The following is an 18,475-nucleotide window of genomic DNA, read 5'->3' as shown; positions in this document are numbered from 1 at the left end:
AGCCCTGCTGGCACCACCACAGTGCAGTGTTCATGTGGACCGTGCATGCTCGCCCCCCTCACCTGTGTGTGTGTGATTGGTGCTCCACTCGGAGAGGAGGAGCCCAACAGGGCATAAAACGACGCGGCAGAGTGCTGGATGTCGCTCGGAACTATGTATCGTTCAACCACCACGTTCGTGGTTTGTGAAACCACTAACTTTTCCTTTTTGTAAATACGTGTAAATAATGTCATAAACCCTGTTTTGTTTTTCGTATCCTCCAGCGTCCTTCCTTCCCGACCCTTAACAACTAATGGCAGCGGTGGGATACCATCAGCAGCAACCTCCTTCCTTCCGACACCTTACAACTAGTACAAGAAAATGAAAAGAATCGCAATGGACGGAAACAATGTACTTAAATTTTTCCTATTCGTCTCGCTGCACATAACCGCACTAACTTCCTCCAGAGCGCAGGGTTATTGCTTACAAGCAAGCACATATATACTGAGGATGCAGCATGCATATAACTATACGGTCCCTATAGAATATACTGGGCAGTACGTATATTTAGAGGACCATAATTCACTCGTTTTAATCCTTTATTACCATAATTGAGCGTACACGCAAAACCTTGTGAAAGGCACATGCGAAATGCTAATGCGTGAAAACATAGTTGAGGGAAAAAGAAGTCACAGCTTTGTCGCAAAGACGAAGCAATGAATGTGATAGCAACAATGGCAAGCAGGTCGAAACGCGCCCCGCGTTTCTTACGCACAAATGACGCACGAAACGTACTAGCAGGTACAGATGAACGCAAATAAGAGTTTCGGTTGTTACTTCGCTGTGTCTGAAAAGCGTGCCCTTCTTGCGAACGGATGCTGTGCAACAATTGCCGTGACCTTTGCGCGCCCAGTAACAACAACAGAATCATTGATATGTAGGGTTTAACGCCCCAAAACCACTATATGATTATGAGAGACGCCGTAGTGGAGGGCTCTGGAAATTCAGGCCACCTTGGTACAACAGAATCAATCCGACGAAACCCAAAGGCTAGCCAAGATGTACGATTCTCCCCGCTGCAACATAAGGTCGCGCGATCGAGCGTACACCCCCTTATTCTCTACGCGGGCAAAAGTACGCGTAAAAGAGAGCCACCGCGCGCTCACTGCATCATCTTGCTAATATGCTGAAAATACGAGAACCTCCCCCCCACCGAGATACCCGCCAACAGCTGTAAGTGGTAGATAGGAGTAGCTTGCCGTTTGAATGTTAAAGGAGGTACCTCTCAGTGGCTCTGATTCTGCTTTCGGCCACGGTAGTGAACGGACGCAGGATTCAGGGCTCCGTCGGAGCGGCTTCAGCGGCCCTTGGGAGCCGTGGTAACAGGTCAACTGAAGAGTACCAAGTGATTCTGCCTCATCTGCCAACAGGACGCGTTGCCTTAAATACTGTGTTTTTGCACGGAGACGTTCGAGCGAGACCTTACAGGGTTGAAGACTTCAGAGACGCGTTGGGCCCCACTGGAGTGCTAACGGACGTCATAGCACTCGGAGCCTACCAGATTAATCACGTCTGGGCAGTTACACTGAACGGAGAAGACGTGACGAAGAAACTGCTGGCCTTCAAGAAACTTCAGGTGAAGGGACACCAGTGTCTCATCGTTGATCCCCTGGACCGGCAGATAAAACTGCGGTTTCATTGGCTGCTTTACGAAGTCACCGATGAGGATGTGCGGACGGCGTTCGTGGCCTTCGGCAATGTTGTCGAAGTGAATTGAGAGCGCTGGAGAGTTGACAGCGTCAGCGACAAAGCGTCAACGACGAGAACCGTGCTACTCAAGTTAAAGAGTGGATTAACGGTGGAGGACCTTCCGCACCAAGTCCGCGTTGCAGGGGAATTGGCCCTAGTTGTGGCGCCGGGCAGGCCTATGCAATGCTTGCGGTGCAAAGGGACTGGTCTTGTACGGCGAGACTGCAGGGTGCCACGGTGTTCAATTTGTCGGCGATTTGGACATCGAGACGCTCAGTGCATCCGGTCATATGCAGCAGTTACGAGCGCTGCAACGTTCGATGAGATCGAAGAGCAGACAATGGACGCCGCTGAGGTGGAAGACGCGGCTAAGGGGGCAGGAGACGTGGCTAGTTCTCTGGTTGAACGTGGGCCGGTTTCGCCTGAACATTACGATACAGCGTCGGAACCCGAAGAGAAAGAAATGGCTAAGGTGGACACCAGCCAAGAGAATTCCACTGAAGACGCACAAAGCCAACTGGTGGAAATGACGACGCAAGCCAAGCGGTGAGAAGACGCGACATGCCAGCGCACGGAATGACCCGCGGGATCAACACGAGCTCGGCGGTCAAGCGTTCGCTGGAGCAATCTGCGGGCACTGCTCACGAGAGCAAAGTTGAGGGACCACCAGCGAAGGCGACACCGGCGCGGTGCTCGGGCCTCAGAGCGAGGTCCAATCTACTTGTGGACCGACCGGTCGGCACTCCAAGGGACCAGCAGCTAACTGATGCCGGACCACCAGATGGCCCCGGAGACGTCTAGCAGGGAGCTAGACATACACGGTAAGCACCATGCTCCGGGCCTACCCCCTCTTTTTTTTTAGTGAGTAACGATGGCTAGTCACTGGGCATTGAGCTCTGCAACCTTAAATGTCCGAGGTTTGGCCTCCAGGAAGAAGCAGGCTCAAGTGTATTGCTTGTTAATAGACCAAGATATTGATGTGTTAGCCGTGCAGGAGACAAAAGTGGAAGGTGAGGAGGTGACCCGGAGCACGATGCTGCGGTTTACGTCTGAATATTATGCCATAGTTAGTCACGCAAATGGAACTTCGGCCGGTTGTGTGCTTTTTGTTAAAAATATTCCGTGATTGATTGTTGAAAGTCACTTTTCTTGTGACTCTGGTAGAACAGTGACTTGTGATTTTAGTACTAGCGAAATTGAATGGCGCGTCATTTGTGTCTATGCGCCGAACGTAGAGGCAGATCGAGAAGTTTTTTTTCGTTAATTAGGCAACATTTACGGACACCGAAACAGCTTATTTTATTGGGGGATTTCAATTGTGTATTGAGCGCGAAGGATAGAATTAATAACCGCCATATGCGAGACAGAAGTGTTGAAGTGCTCTATGACTTGCTGAATGAATCTGACCTGCATGATGTTGCGGAGTGCCTCGAAGCAGGTTGCGAAGTTCGATTTACGCATTTTCACGTAACCAGTCACGCACGTCTTGATAGGATATACATGGCAGGGGAGACGCTATCTAAAAGCAATAGTTACACAGTCTTACCTGTCTCTTTCTCTGACTATTGTCCTGTACAATGTAACGTGGTACTTAAACAAAAAGAAAACAAATTTAGTTGGGATTTATGGAAGTTCAACGCTAAACTACTTCGGGATGACATTTTTAATAATTTGTGATTGAGGGAATTAAAAACATTAAAGTGATCGGATCCTGTAATGTTGGCGAGGAATGGGAGCTTTTGAAGCAAAGCGTTAAAATGAAAGCCATATCGAGATCTAGTAATTTAAAATATTATGAAAAAAATGAAAGAAAATGAACTCACAACAACGCTCAAGAAATTGATAGCATTCGAAAGCAAGGAGCCCGGTGCATATAAGGAAGACATTCGAACGGTGAAACGACAAATTGAGCTAGTAGAGCAGGAACGCTACAGAGGAGCCCTTATTCGAGCGAGAGCAGAGGCGTCGCCTATGGGGGAAGACTCCTACCAAGCGCGTGCTTGGAATCGAGAAATCACGAGCGGGTCATAATCACATCGACGAAATAGAGGAAAATGGAATTCTGCTAAATACTAACAGCACTATCGCTGAAGCTTTCTTTCGGCATTACAAGAGTCTCTTCGCAGCCGCATTAGTAGATGTTACGAAGTTTAAGGACATTTTCTTGAGCCGGATGCCGCAATTATCCCTCGAAACGAAAGAAGCGTTAAAGAGGCCTATAACCGTTTCTGAAATTGAATATGCAATAGACAGTCTCGCCGCTGGGAAGTCACCGGGGCCCGACGGTCTCGGTGCGATGTGGTATAAAACAGAAGTTTCACCAGTGTTACAAGCTGTGTTCAAGGAAGCCTACGCAATCAAAGCGTTACCACCTTCATTTGCCGAGACGCACACTATTCTAATACATAAGACGGATGACAAAGCAAAATTAAAACTAGTTTCGTCATATAGGCCCATTTCGCTAACCAACACTGACTACAAAATACTCATGAAAGTATTGGCAGGTAGATTGCAGTCTGTAATCACCGGAATAGTCGGGGAGCACCAAACATGTGGCATCAAGGGGCGCTCAATATTGATGAACACACAATGCGATGTGTCCTTGAGAGTTGCGATTCTTTTAATTCTCATGTTGCGACCCTCCAGCTTGATTTAGAAAAGACTTTTCACTGCGTCCCGCAAGATGTGTTATTCTCCATACTTGAACATGTCAATGTCGGATCGGTGATTACAGAGGGCATAGTTTTGGCGTATAAGAACTCTACTACACGACTAATTATAAACAAGATCCCGGGGTCTCCCATTAGGCTGAAACGTTCTGTACGCCAGGCCTGTCCGGCAAGTCCAGTCTTGTTTGCATTGTACATAGAGAGCTTATGCTTGGCCATAATAGAAAACAAGACCATCCGTGGTTTCAGACTGCTTGACGCCGAGGTAAAAGTTTTGGCATACGCTGATGATGTAGCAGTGTGTTGCACCACCAAAGAAAGTGTACAAAAGACAGTTGCCGTTGTTAAATTTTTAGTATAAATTACAGGAAGTCGGGTTAATTGGGGAAAGCGTCTGGGGTTGTGGCACGGAGACTGGACATCAACCCCAGTTACCTATGCTAACGTTCACTGGTTTAATACTCCAGTAAAATATCTAGGCATGCCTTTCCAGCACTACAAAGACACTAATGATTACTGGACTGAACAAATAAAAGAAACGCGCGAAAGGACAGCTCAGTGGAATGGCAACTGTCTCTCAATGTTTGCCAGAGCCACTGTATGCAGCATATTTCTATTGAGCAAATTATGGTATGTGATGCAGGTTTTGTGTTGCTCACGGGTGCATGTGCAAAAGCTGCATAGGATATTTGCTGTGTTTATATGGGGGTCTACTTGGGAAAAATGTAGTAGGACAAATCTGTTCCGAAGAGTAAAACAGGGGGGACTAAGCCTGTCGCATCTGTTCGTGCGACAACTAGTTAATTGTTTTATTTTCTTTCGAGATGTTCAACACCTCTTCTTAAGAACGGTATGCCAGTTACGCCTTTGTCGTGTTCTGCTTTACTTTATGGTTAGCACCGCAAGCATGCCCGGAGCTACGCGAGGTTTCTTTAAGGAAGTTGCGGACAGTATCCGGTTCTTGTCAGTTTGGTTTTCCAATGAATACCCTTTTTCGGTCGGGCGAAAGAAATTGCATAAAGACATTTGCGAAATGATTTTTCCAGTTCCTATGTATAGGTTAATCAATAACGGGGGAGAAGGCAATGATGTTCTTAAGCGTGTTAAGAAAATGCAAATTCAGCCTAGTGCAAAAAGCTTTTTCTTTAAATTACACTCCGGAACACTACCGCTTAAGACTTCTTTAGAAGATAGAGGAGTTTATATGCCATGGGGTTCGAACTTTTTGATCTGCCGAAAGCCGGAGACAATTGATCACGTGTTTTGCATTGTTGGGAAGGGGTTTACTTCTGGGATGTTTTACAGAGAACTCTAAAAAAGGAACTTCCCTTACATTCACTCGGTATCAGGTTCTTAACAGTAGAAAAAGAGGAGGGACTGCCTTTTAATCTTATAATGCTGCTTGGCCTCCATTGTCTATGGCGGGCAAGAATGGCCGGTTACTTCTGTGACCGTGACAGGCGTCCGGCCCGCATGCTTTTCCGCGAAAGAATTGCTCAGTACATTGATATACTCAAACAACAAGATTTTGTTCCGGAACGGCTCTCCAGGGTTGAACCCCTGGTGAACCTGAAGGAATTTTAGCACTGTAACCACTTATAGTTCCGTGACTGCTTTGTCATTGCTTCTGTTGTGTATGTTACTGTTTACAGTGACTTATATTGATGTGTGTACCTAGTGCAAAAACGGTAATAAAGAAAAAACCTCTCGGTGGCTCAGTGGTTAACACCTCACATTCACGACGCGGAGGTTCCCCGTTCGATTCCGCGTGCCAGAGTCTCTTTCCTGGAATTTTTTTTCTTTCGTTCTCACATACATAGATGCGTATACATATACGGTGCATGACATCGACGCCGACGCCGGTGTCGAAATCCAGCCGTGGGCGTCCATACAATCGTTACGAAATAAAAAAAGAAATCGGACGAACGTGTTTTTACCAAAGCAACATCAAGTGCAATCCACAATAGAAAATATCAAACAGCGCTTCAACACAGGACACAGGCAAGAAAGAGACTTACACGGTGCTGAACTTGCAATTATGGTTGCACTTACACAAAGTCAACTTACCACATTTATATTGAGCGACTGGTCGACTTCTGCTGAGCATTCTATACATGACAGCTTTCCCCGATGCACTTGCGTCCAAAAATGCGTCTTCAAGCAGTTCGCACAGGCAGTGTGCCCACACGGTATCAACTTATTTTGAGTCAAGTCCTGAAAATATAGGCCTTTAATGTGAATCGACAGCAAAAGCAGAATGCGGCTTGAGGCATGTACAAATTTTACCGCACGGCGAGCTACGGAAATTTATATCAGGCACGAAAATTAATTAGTGTCTTCTGCTATCTACGAAAATATAAATCTCTTGGGCGTTAGATTAGAACATAACAAACGATGAGGTCAGCTTTCTTCGGTGTCTTACGCAGTGTTGGCACCAGCAGCAGAAAGGAGAATCTGTGATGAACCTATTAAGGTCCACCCAAGATACTGCGACAGTGGAAGAGGAGTTACGTGTACAGTCACGAATGAGTGCACATAAGGGGTGACGGGGTGCCGACGCAAACTGCTGATGGAGTTCCCATTCGCACAGAATTTCGACTGACTGACCGACTGACCGACCCACTGACCGACTGATTAATTAATTAATTATTTATTAATTAATTGTTTAATTATTTATTAATTAATTAATGATTAATTAATTAATTAATTAATTGTGTCAGGTCTACCGTCCCGAAACCGCCATATGAATATCAGAGACGCCGTAGTGGAGAGCTCCGGAAATTTTGACGGCCTGTGGTTCTTTAACGTGCACTCAAATCTGAGCACACGGGCCTACAGCATTTTCGCGTCCATCGAAAAGGCAGCAGTCGCTGCCGGAATTTGATACCGCGATCGGTGGGTCAGCAGCCGAGTACTTTAGCCACTAGAGCACCGCGGTGGGGCAATTTGCATAGAATGACAGTGTAACTGTGTACAAAACAAAAAATCGAACCAGAGCGAATTCAAAGGCAGTATTCAACACTAACAAATATCTAACATTTAAACATTGCGGCAAACAATAGTTGGCTAACGCCACAGTTGTTATTAAAAGCAAACTGGTACAAGTATGGTCGTATAAAATAGCGACCATAGAGAAACACTTACACTTTCCAGAAAGCTATGGTAGCACAATACGCAATCTTTGAAAACTGCGTCCTTCAGAAAGAACAACGCGCTTCTGATGGACTCCTTCTCCCGGGCTGCGCGCAGAGCTTTATCTTTGTCGTAGCCCATCTTGGTAAGAAGGACTGCGAGGATGCCTTCGCCAAAAGTGCATACTTCTCTATCCGTGATCAAGTTTCTGGCATGCTCCTGCAAATAATTTTGTTTTGCTATACGATAATACGCTTAGGCGCACTTTACGCCATGATACAGATGACAAGTTTTTTCTCACCGTAATGATTCCAGCCATGCGTGTGATTTGTACCTGCCAGGAGAAAACACATTTTCGAATGAAATTCACAATAACCTAGATGCAGCAACCGTGCTTAAAAAGCGTGACAACCCGATAGCAAAGGAGCTCCCTTAGAAAAACACCAGCTTCTCTTCAATGATTTTGGACTACTTCCAGCAATTTAGTGACAGCGCTAAGATAGTAAATGGGTGTCAAACTTGCGGCCCGTGGACCTTTCGCTAGTGGCCCGGCCTACACATGACCGTCTTTGCCCTACACACACATATTATATATATATATATATATATATATATATATATATATATATATATATATATATATATATATATATATATTTCAATTTCATAAGTATGCCCACGAGTGGCACACTAGCCTGGTCTCAGCATTTCTTTTTATGAGTGGGTGTGCGAAGGGGGGGGGGCAGCACCTTTTCCTTGCCCTTATGCTATTCACGGAATTGACGCCTCTCATCCGGAAAATTAACAGTGTGGGCTTGTTGATGTTGCATGACAGATGAGACGTCCCCCGCTACGCCACCCATCGCCAAAGAGAGGGAAGTACACTCAACCCTTTTTCTATCCGGTTCTCTCTTGGCTACGTGTCTCAGTCACTTTACACATACAGGGATTCGTGCTGGGGCCGGGAAGTAAGAGACGCTATGCCCTGTTCCTGTTTACTGATTCATTTAATATATTACTAACTGCAAACATCGTATACGCACGTACATCAACCACTACACAAAATTATAACACATGATCTGGACATTTGCGACATTCGACACAGGGCAGGCACATAAAGTAACTGCAACAATACAAAGATATGCATATATAACGGAGACACACGACGACACAAATGATAAAGTCATTAATTATTAAAACCGCGCAATGTTTCAATACGCCACCTCCCTTTCCGCAAAGCTAATCTAAATAAGATGCATAAAGTCCGTCTCACGAAAGGTCCATATTTGCGGGGGCCTCGGAGCTGGCTGTTCGAGTTGGGGCTCAGGGCTTCTTCCTGGGGTCATTCTCCGATTCGTCGGCGCCTTCATCGTCTTCGTCATCGTCGCCTTCGTCGTGCCTCTCAGAATGCTCCATTCATTCGCCTCCTATCGCCAACTTTCATTCCTCATCGTACGTCTTTGCCCCAGTCATCATCTCATCGCCCTTCATCGCTATCTCTTCGCACCGTTATCTTCCTTTTCCATTCCGTCTCTCTACCATCTCAATCTCAACGCTCCGTCTCTCTGACTCTCAAGCTCATCGCATCGTATCTCTCCGACTCTCTTCGCATCGTATTTCTCTGACCCCCTTTCTCATCGTTTCGTAGTCCCTTTTTGTAGGACCTGACTCCGCCCTACCGGGGCACCAAACCGGTCGCCACTCCACGCGGCATATCTTTTCTTCTCAGTCCGAGTGTATCCTCTTCAGCGGCCGCCCCCGCGGCCTACACCAGTAGAAAACCCTCTCCTAAATAAAGCCGAGCAAGTAACAAAGCACAAGCTCAAGCCTCAGGGAGAGTGATGGGCGAGCCGTCCGAAGACACTTTAATTATGGGCGAACAATGGTCCCGATGCTTCCGGTGAGCCGATGTCCAGACCAAGTCTCAACGTTTCCATGCAGCTCGGTGTCTCCCGCAAAATTTTCGGTAGCCGCCGCTTCTTCGTCATTCACTGCCGGGGGTGGCCATCCGCGCAGAACGCAGTAATGAGCCCTGGAGCCACGGAGGCTGACGGAAAGTCATACTGGTCCCTGCACAAGCGCTGCGGCGGCGTCGCATTCCCTGAACCAACAAAAGGTCCCCCCTGCTCCCCCATGCCACAAATCTGAAGGGTGCGCGCCGATTATCTCCACCGTACGCTGTCACACGGTCAGTAGACGACAAGGCGCCGCCCGCTCCTCGTGTTTGTGCGGGGGAGCCCGGGAGAATAGTAGAAATAATCCTTCTAGTACTTCACTCCGTAATGCCCATTCGTTACACCGAAGGTTTTCTTTTCCTTTTTTTTTATGCGTGGGTTTGAGAAACGAACGAAAACATCTTGAAAGGAGCGGGGTTCAGTGCGTGTTTGCGGGGACGTCACAATCCCTTCATTTTGTAGAAGAGTTTTCCTAGTGGGGAAATTCAAACGCGAGAAATGCAGGCGCATAACGCCTTCGGGTTGCGCAGCGAAATTGAGACATTGCGGCAGTCTTAGGAATACGATATGCGAACACAGCACACTTGTGATTCAGCCCTGGCGGCGGTTCGTCGCTGAGACGAACCAATCTGTGATTGTCGCTGAATCCTCACCCACCACGAAGCAGTTTGATTCCGTATTTCTACCGCGCACAACACACTTGAAACCTTCAGAATCACTGCAGAAACTCGTGGATGACGCGTGGACAAAACGCACACTGGTCACAGCTGCTCGTCGGATGGTTTGGCACGCAGCGTTCAGTCATGAGTACGAAAGGTTCACTACCATGCGAGCACAACACACACTTCGCCTGCACTGTCCACTCTCGGCACAACCAAACAGAGTATACACACATTTCCTTACGCTTTCATTTCACACATGTACAAAATTTTAAGATCTTACCGAACATTTCAAACCAAACGAAAAGCGGGGTGGCGGGAGAACATTGGTCATACAGGCAGCAACACTGAATTACCCTCGCGTACGTTCTCCTGCCTGGCCTCATTTCAAAACACAATCAACAAAATAAAACAAGTGTACAAGCCAAAGCAAAACAATATAAAAACTTAAACTTCGACAGAAGGTCTTTACTAAAGTAACATGCCGAATGACCAAGTAGAAATTATGAAACATAAAATGGCATACAGCATTGCGGACTCTTATGACCCTAGCCGATCCCCGAGCGCTCAGCGTCTACCCGTATGCAGACTTCTTCCCCGACTCCGAGTCCCGGACCCTCATTAGATGGTCCGAACTTCAACCTACTCAACTCAGTCGCGGACTGGGGCATATGCGAAGCTATCTTATAAGGCCACCGCTGCGCATGCCCGGGTTTCGTGCGGTGTACATCGAGTGTGCTGCAGTTCCACTTTGGCCCCACAAAAACCACCCCGTTGCGATCTAGGCATTCCTCAATCTCATCTTCTCCCTCTAACGTTCGGTCTACCGCCGTGTCGACTAAGACTCCGACAGCTGCAACCTCAGAAAACCCATTCTCATCCAACTCCTTATCTGCTACTCTTACTGGTAATGCCTCATCGTCTCGTGGGACCTTCGTGGTAGAAACCGCAGCTAAACCATCTGTATCCGCTCCAGCAACCTCAGCAGCTTTTGTTTCACCCAGTGGCACCAGCGTGCAGACTTTCCTCTCAAACACACACTCGCTCAATGGCGGCACATCCTGCTAGATCAGGAAATTACATTAACCACTTCCGCACACGGTGAACCGCGACTCATTTTTACGGAGCTTGTTTCCTCATGAATATTTACGACTGCGACTGACCTCTGCGCGCCAACGTCATGAGGAGGTGTTGCGTCTAGGTTTTCCGATTCAATTTTTGTCACCATCTCCTTGTCTTTGTGAATGAATGCGGCTGTCACCCATCGGATTCCAATTTCGTCGCCGGTACCGGGGACATTCTCGCCGAATGTGACCAAACCTGCCGCAGTTTTAGCACCCGCCGGCACAAGGGAGTTGCTTCGGGAATTCCTGCCAATTTTGTTCCACCTTATTGCGTACTGCCAAGCTCTCCACAAGTTTTTCGAGTTGGTCAAGGCGGCTATGCATCTCATGAACATCCGTGTCCTCTTCAACGTATCGAATGGGTAACGAATGGCTGCTCGACACTTTCTCATTCTGTTCCTCCTTGACCGCTATGGCAATGGCCTCGTCAAACGTTTTTGGGTCTCGAGAGAGAACAAATCTGCAGACCGGATCCCTCAGGCCTAATAAAAATTGCTGGTGCAATCGTTCGGCTAGAATTTCGCGGCGAAGTGAAGCTTTCACCGGATCCTGACTATCGGAGCTCGCCAGGGTGGCGGTTCCGAGGATGCGCAAGCGACTTGCAAAGAACCTCACCTCCTCATCTGCCTTGTGCCTCACGTTTAAAAACCGTTCCGTTTTAAAGATAAGTGGTTCCGTATCGAACCTCTTGAGGGCGAAATATTTGAACTCGGAAAAAGTTGTAGCCGCAGCGACGTTATTATCCCACCACGCAAAATCGTACGCCGCGCCTACTATCTTGCATCGTGCTATGAAGACCAGCTCACTATCTCGCCATCCACCCAAGCGACCAACCTGCTCCAAAATTTTCAAGAAAACCCCAACATCCGGACCCGTATCACCTCCCGTAAACGACGGAACCATGTTCGCTAACATTAACGCGCTCATTTCTAGTGGGTCGTCTCTGTTGGTCATCTTGGTAGCCTGCTCGTTGATTTTGCCACCTCTCTTTCCCTAGTACGAGGGTGAAATCTTGCACCGTTGCCCCAGCAGTGATCCCACCGCTGCCACCACTTGAGACGTCCCCCGCTACGCCACCGATCGCCAAAGGGAGGGAAGTACACTCAACCCTTTTTCTATCCGGTTCCCTCTTGGCTACGTGTCTCAATCCCTTTCCACATACAGGGATTCGTGCTGGGGCCGAGAAGTAAGAGACGCTTCGCCCTGTTCCTGTTTACTGATTTATTTAATATATTACTAACTGCAAACATCGTATACGCACGTACATCAACCACTACACAAAATTATAACACGTGATTTGGACATTTGCGACATTCGACACATGGCCGGCACATAAAGTAACTGCCACAATACAAAGATATGCATATATAACGGAGACACACGACGACACAAATGATAAAGTCATTAATTAATAAAACCGCGCAATGTCTCAATACGCCACCTCCCTTTCCGCAAAGCTAATCTAAATAAGATGCATAAAGTCTGTCTCACGAAAGGTCCATGTTGACGGGGGCCTCGGAGCTGGCTGTTCGTGTTGGGGCTCAGGGCTTCTTCCTGAGGTCATTGTCCGATTCGTCGGCGCCTTCATCGTCTTCGTCATCGTCGCCTTCGTCGTGCCTCTCAGAATGCTCCATTCACTCGCCTCCTATCGCCAACTTTCATTCCTCATCGTACCGTCTTTGCCCCAGTCATCATCTCGTCGCCCCTCATCGCTATCTCTTCGCACCGTTATCTTTCTTTTCCATTCCGTCTCTCTACCATCTCAATCTCAACGCTCCGTCTCTCCGACTCTCAAGCTCATCGCATGGTATCTCTCCGACTCTTTTCGCATCGTATTTCTCTGACCCCCTTTCGCATCGTTTCGTAGTCCCTTTTTGTAGGACCCGACTCCGCCCTACCGGGGCACCAAACCAGTCGCCACTCCACGCGGCATATCTTTTCTTCTCAGTCCGAGTGTATCCTCTTCAGCGGCCGCCCCCGCGGCCTACACCAGTAGAAAACCCTCTCCCAAATAAAGCCGAGCAAGTAACGAAGTACAAACTCAAGCCTCAGGGACAGTGATGGGCGAGCCGTCCGAAGACACTTTAATTATGGGCGAACAATGGTACCGATGCTTCCGGTACTTGGTGAGCCGATGTCCAGACCAAGTCTCAACGTTTCCATGCAGCTCGGTGTCTCCCGCGAAATTGTCCGTAGCCGCCGCTTCTTCGTCATTCACTGCCAGGGGTGGCCATCCGCGCAGAACGCAGTAATGAGCCCTGGAGCCACGGAGGCTGACGGAAAGTCATACTGGTCCCGGCACAAGCGCTGCGGCGGCGTCGCACCAACAAAAGATGCTCTGCTGCTCCCCCATGCCACAAATCTGAAGGGTGCGCGCCGATTATCTCCACCGTACGCTGTCACACGGTCTGTAGACGAGAAGGCGCCGCCCGGTCCTCGTGTTTGTGCGGGGGAGCCCGTGAGAATAGTAGAAATAATCCTTCTGGTACTTCACTCCGGAATGCCCATTCGTTACACCGAAGGTTTTCTTTTCCTTTTTTTATGCGTGGGTTTGAGAAACGAACGAAAACATCTTGAAAAGAGCGGGGTTCAGTCCGTGTTTGCGGGGACGTCACACCGACAATGTGTCAAGCCTCTTCGCTGCGGCCCTCATACTCTTAGCATTTACCCTGTGACTCGTCTTGAACGTGACGGCAGTCTGTATCCCGCTCCTTGGTTGACTCGCTCGCTGGATTCCGTGCCGACCGGTTGTGCCCTCGCGATCTCCGACGTCAGTGTAGCTCTGGCTGACTTGGCTGGCCCTACGCCATCTCCTGACGCCGACCTTCGACGACAGCGCAGCTCTGACCTACCGGACTTGCTATACACCATCTCCTGACGCCGACAAGAGCTCTCGCAAGTGGTGCCCCGTCCTCGGACTCCTGTGACCGTATTTCCATCTTTCCTATTTCTCCTATCCTCTTGATATGTCCTCGCTCGCTGGCTTAGCGTATCTTATATATATATATATATATATATATATATATATATATATATATATATATATATATATATACCTTTATTCCTATTTTTTTAATCCCTCCTCACCCCCATCCCTTGTGAGCTACTGTTGAGGTGTCGCTCCCTGAAGCAGACAGTTACGGGGCTCACTTTCCTCTTCCTTTTTCTCTCTTAGAACCACTTAGTTTGAAAGACTATATACGCTTGCGAGCGTAGAAGCAGCTACGTGGACAAGGATGGCGCTGGGCCACTTGATATGCGCCGACCCTCACAGGCATTCTTGGACGCAGCAACCTGAAGACTTCGTAATTCGCAAACTGGCAGTAGTGCAAGAATCATTATAATGATGCATGCTGTTACAGTTCATGTATAAATGAAGGATGCATTAAAGAAAATGCTTACCGGCTACCGATGAAGGCGACCAAGAAGAACCATACAGCAACAGGTGGAACCCACATGCGAAATGAAAGAGAAATGAAGTCCAGCTTACACCTCCACGCTTTATTCAACACATTCGCCCCTGACACAATATAGCAAGCCTGCTTTGGAGAAAAAATATCATAAAATTTGTAATGGCAAATTACTGAGTGAGTGTGTACAACTTTACTACGACGAATAAGTCGCTTTGCGATGTCAACATAATAGCCCAGATTACAATTTCTTGTAAAGCGCTAGTAAGCCTAGGTTAGAACTTATCGCACGAAGCACTTTTGGCAGGATATGTTCAGCAGAAGCACAACGCGGCCTCGTATTTGGTCGGCCAGTGTACCGCGACCAATGCGTTATACGTTACCACAGGGGAGTGAGTTTCCAGCAGCAGTGACAGGAATGACAAAAAATTTCAATAATAAAGTGCCTTATCCCCATAATTGACAAGGATGGATCAAGTGGCGAAGTGGCTCCATTTTAACAATTAGAGGGGGGAAAGGGCTGAGAAGAGGGTTCCTAGTAGTACATCAACAGGCCCTGATGGTATCCCGATTATGCCGATAAAGGAATTGGGTCTTAAGTCTAAGCAAACTTTGAGAGAAGCAACGAGCAAAATAATAATTGATGGTGCAGCCCCTGATGGATGGAAGTTTAACAGGGTGAGCATGATCTACAAAGAAAAGGGGGACAAAGCTGACATAAACAACTACCGTCCCATAACAGTGACTTCAGTGGTTTACAGGTTCGTTATGCACATTATAAAGGAAATGCTGCAGGCATGGATAGAGGTTGATGGGGTGCTGAGGCAACTGCATAATTGGCTTCGGAAACAAAAGAGGATGGAAGGCAATCTGTTCTCATTGACGCAGTGCATCGAAATAGCAGAAAAGGAACACAGGCCCCCGTGGAATGCATCTTCAGATATGAAGGGAGCATATGATAGCGTAGTTCAAGAGGACTTTAGGGAGATACTGGACACACTAGGTGTGGCAGATGAATTCACTAATCTTTTAAAGGTTATTTGAAAGTAACAAAGTTGTTATAAAATAGAGAAAACAGGTATCCAAGCTCAAAGAGATAAAACGGGGGCTTAGGCAGGAGTGTCTTCTGTTACTCTCGTTATTCAACATGTACCTAAAAGGACTAGAGGCCAAAATAGAGAGGAGTGGACTTGACTTCAGCCTCTCTTTCGTCAAACAAGGAAAACGCATTGAACAGGCACTGCCAGCAATGATGTACGCAGATGATATAGTGTGATGGCCGACAACAAGAAAAATTTGCAGGGATTGACAGACATCTGCGGTAATGAGGGAGATAGGTTAGATTGGAAATTCAGTAAAAAAAAATCAGCAGTCATGGTTTTTAATGATACTGAAGGTAGTGAGCTCAGGATGCAGGAGGTCACGCTAAAGATAACGGATAATTACAAATAACTGAGCGTATGGATAAGCAATGGGACTGAGTACCTAAAGGAACACGAAATATGCGTAATGGCTAAAGGTAACAGGAATGCAGCGGTGATGAAAAGTAGGGCACTGTGGAATTACAATAGGTATGATTGTCAGAGGAATTTGGAAAGGGATCATGGTTCCTGGTTTGACGTTCGGCAATGTGGTCTTGTGGATGAGAACAGAGGTTCAAGCAAGATTAGGAATTAAGTAGTGTGGAATTGGCAAGGCTTGCTTTAGGAGCTTACGGGAATACACCAAATCAGGGAGTACAAGGTGATATGGGATGGACATCATTTGAGGGCAGGGAAGCTAGCAGAAAGATAACATTTAAAAAGCGATTGAGAGAAATGAGGAAAGAGCGTTGGGCTAGAAAGGTTTTTATGATTTGTACATGAGGAATGTCTATACAAAATGAAGAAAGCGAACCTGAAAATTGACCTGTAGACATTAAAACAGCAGGGGATCAAACCAAAAGAACTATCGTTTAAGAAGGTGAAGGAAACGAAGACCAACATGTGGAGAATAGGCATGATTAAGAAGTCGGCACTGAGATCTATCAAACCTTTAAGCAGGAAATTGTCAAGCAAAAGATATATGTTGATTCTGGGTGTAGTTCTCTACTGTTTGAGGCCAGGACGGGCGTATTGCGAACCAAGACACATCGGGCCGAATACGGAGGGGTAAACACGGTATGCAGTGCGTGTTGAAAGGAAGAGGAAACTACCGAACACTTAATGTTCTGTAAAAGGCTTCACCCTATACTTCAAGAAGATGGCGCAGTTGATGATATATGGTGTTTTTTGGCGCAAGGGCCATTTGATGGCCAAAGATTGCCAGTTCATGAGACAGGAATGTGGACAATTATTGTGATTAGCGGCTGTATAAGGGCCATAAAATTCCTCGCCGTAAAGCGGGTAAAAACACACAATTAATAAAATCATGACCATGCCGTGAAAGGTGTGTGTGGTGCGAATAGATGGCAAAAGGTAATGATAATAAAAACGATGGTGGACATGTATGTCATTAGCACAAGTGCCTCACTCGTTCATACCCTTGCGTCCAAGGGCAGTGAGGCAAGTGCTTTATTGTGTAGCCACCGCAGCGAAAACCTCTCTGGGGAGGTCGTGCTACGGTATGCCCGGGTATATGACATGAAAGCTAAGAATTTCTTTTAAAAACGCTAACAATGATTTGTGACTAAAAAGCGATTCCCTACCGACGAACATTGCAGGGTGTAAAGGTATATGTTGTCGGTAGGGTGAAGGAAAGTGTTGTTTTCTTAGAGTGTCCAATTGTTTGCACTGAATTAAAATGTGAAGAACTGTTAGTGCTTCACCACATCTGTCACACAATGGTGGATCGCCACTGGAGAAAAGATATGAGTGTGTCGTGTATGTGTGTCCTATCCTGAGCCTCGTTAATGTTACCTCTGTGTGACATGATTTTGATACTGGTGGCCAAAGGCCAAGGTGTGTCTTGATAACGTGTAGTTTGTTTTGTGTGTGTGTATCCCACTTGCTCTGCCAGTAGTCCCTGAGTTTTCGTTTGAGAGACGGCTTATGATCAAGGGCCGGGATTGATGAAGGTGTAATGGCGTTGCTTTTGTGGGCGGATGCAGCAAGCTGATCCGCCATCATGTTGCTTTGAATCTCACGGTGCCCTGGCACCCAGCACACAACAACATGTCGGTTGAGTGTGTAGAGTGTGCATAAAATGGAGTAAAGTGAAACGAGGACAGGGTTTTTTTGTTTTTTAAGACTATGCAGAGCCGTTACCACACTGAGGGAGTCTGTGTGAAATACTGCTTTTTGTATTTGTGATTGTTTGATGTGTTTAGCTGCCACAAGTATCGCGTAAGCTTCCGCTGTGAAGATGCTTGTGCCTGGATGTAGAGGGCCAGCATCCGAAAAGGAAGGGCCAACAGCAGCGTAGGACACAGAGGAGTTAGACTTAGAGGCATCTGTAAAAAACTCAGGACGTGTGTATTTGTGTTGAAGTTCCAAGAAGTATGTTCGAATATGGGCAATGGGCGCATGTTTAGTAACTTCTAGGAAAGACACATCGCAATGTATAGTCTGCCACTGCCACGGTGGAGGGTATGCTACAGGAGCCATTGAACTGTGTTCGAGTGACACTCCAGTGTCCTCAGCTAGACCCTTCAGGTGAACTGAGAAGGGCTGCCTCATTGAAGGCCTGTTTTGAAAAAGAATGGAGCTCGACAAGTCATTAATAGTAGAGTATGAGGGGTGCCTCTTGTCTGCTTTCACCTTAAGGAAATACACAAAGGACATGTAGGTTCTTTGCAGATGAAGCGACTACTCATTTGAC

At 47.1% G+C, this 18,475-nt stretch overlaps 1 protein-coding gene across 3 annotated transcripts in view; it reads right to left on the bottom strand.

Annotated features, from left to right (window-relative positions):
* Positions 1–18,475, bottom strand: part of LOC119176304 (E3 ubiquitin-protein ligase RNF31) — an 89,709-nt gene that overhangs the window by 48,732 nt on the left and 22,502 nt on the right. For 2 of the 3 annotated variants that reach the window (XM_075877324.1, XM_075877323.1), the window contains exons 2-4: positions 7,831–7,863; positions 7,542–7,748; positions 6,465–6,611 (exon numbers count right to left, since the gene is read on the bottom strand). In XM_075877324.1, the coding sequence (XP_075733439.1) occupies positions 6,465–6,611; positions 7,542–7,748; positions 7,831–7,863 (387 nt within the window). The remainder of the gene's footprint in view (positions 1–6,464; positions 6,612–7,541; positions 7,749–7,830; positions 7,864–18,475) is intronic. The other variant, XM_075877325.1, reaches the window with a different exon arrangement.

The sequence above is a fragment of the Rhipicephalus microplus genome, chromosome X, assembly GCF_043290135.1.
Source record: "Rhipicephalus microplus isolate Deutch F79 chromosome X, USDA_Rmic, whole genome shotgun sequence".
Classification (NCBI taxonomy): domain Eukaryota; kingdom Metazoa; phylum Arthropoda; class Arachnida; order Ixodida; family Ixodidae; genus Rhipicephalus; species Rhipicephalus microplus.
This window is presented reverse-complemented; position numbering and strand designations above follow the sequence as displayed.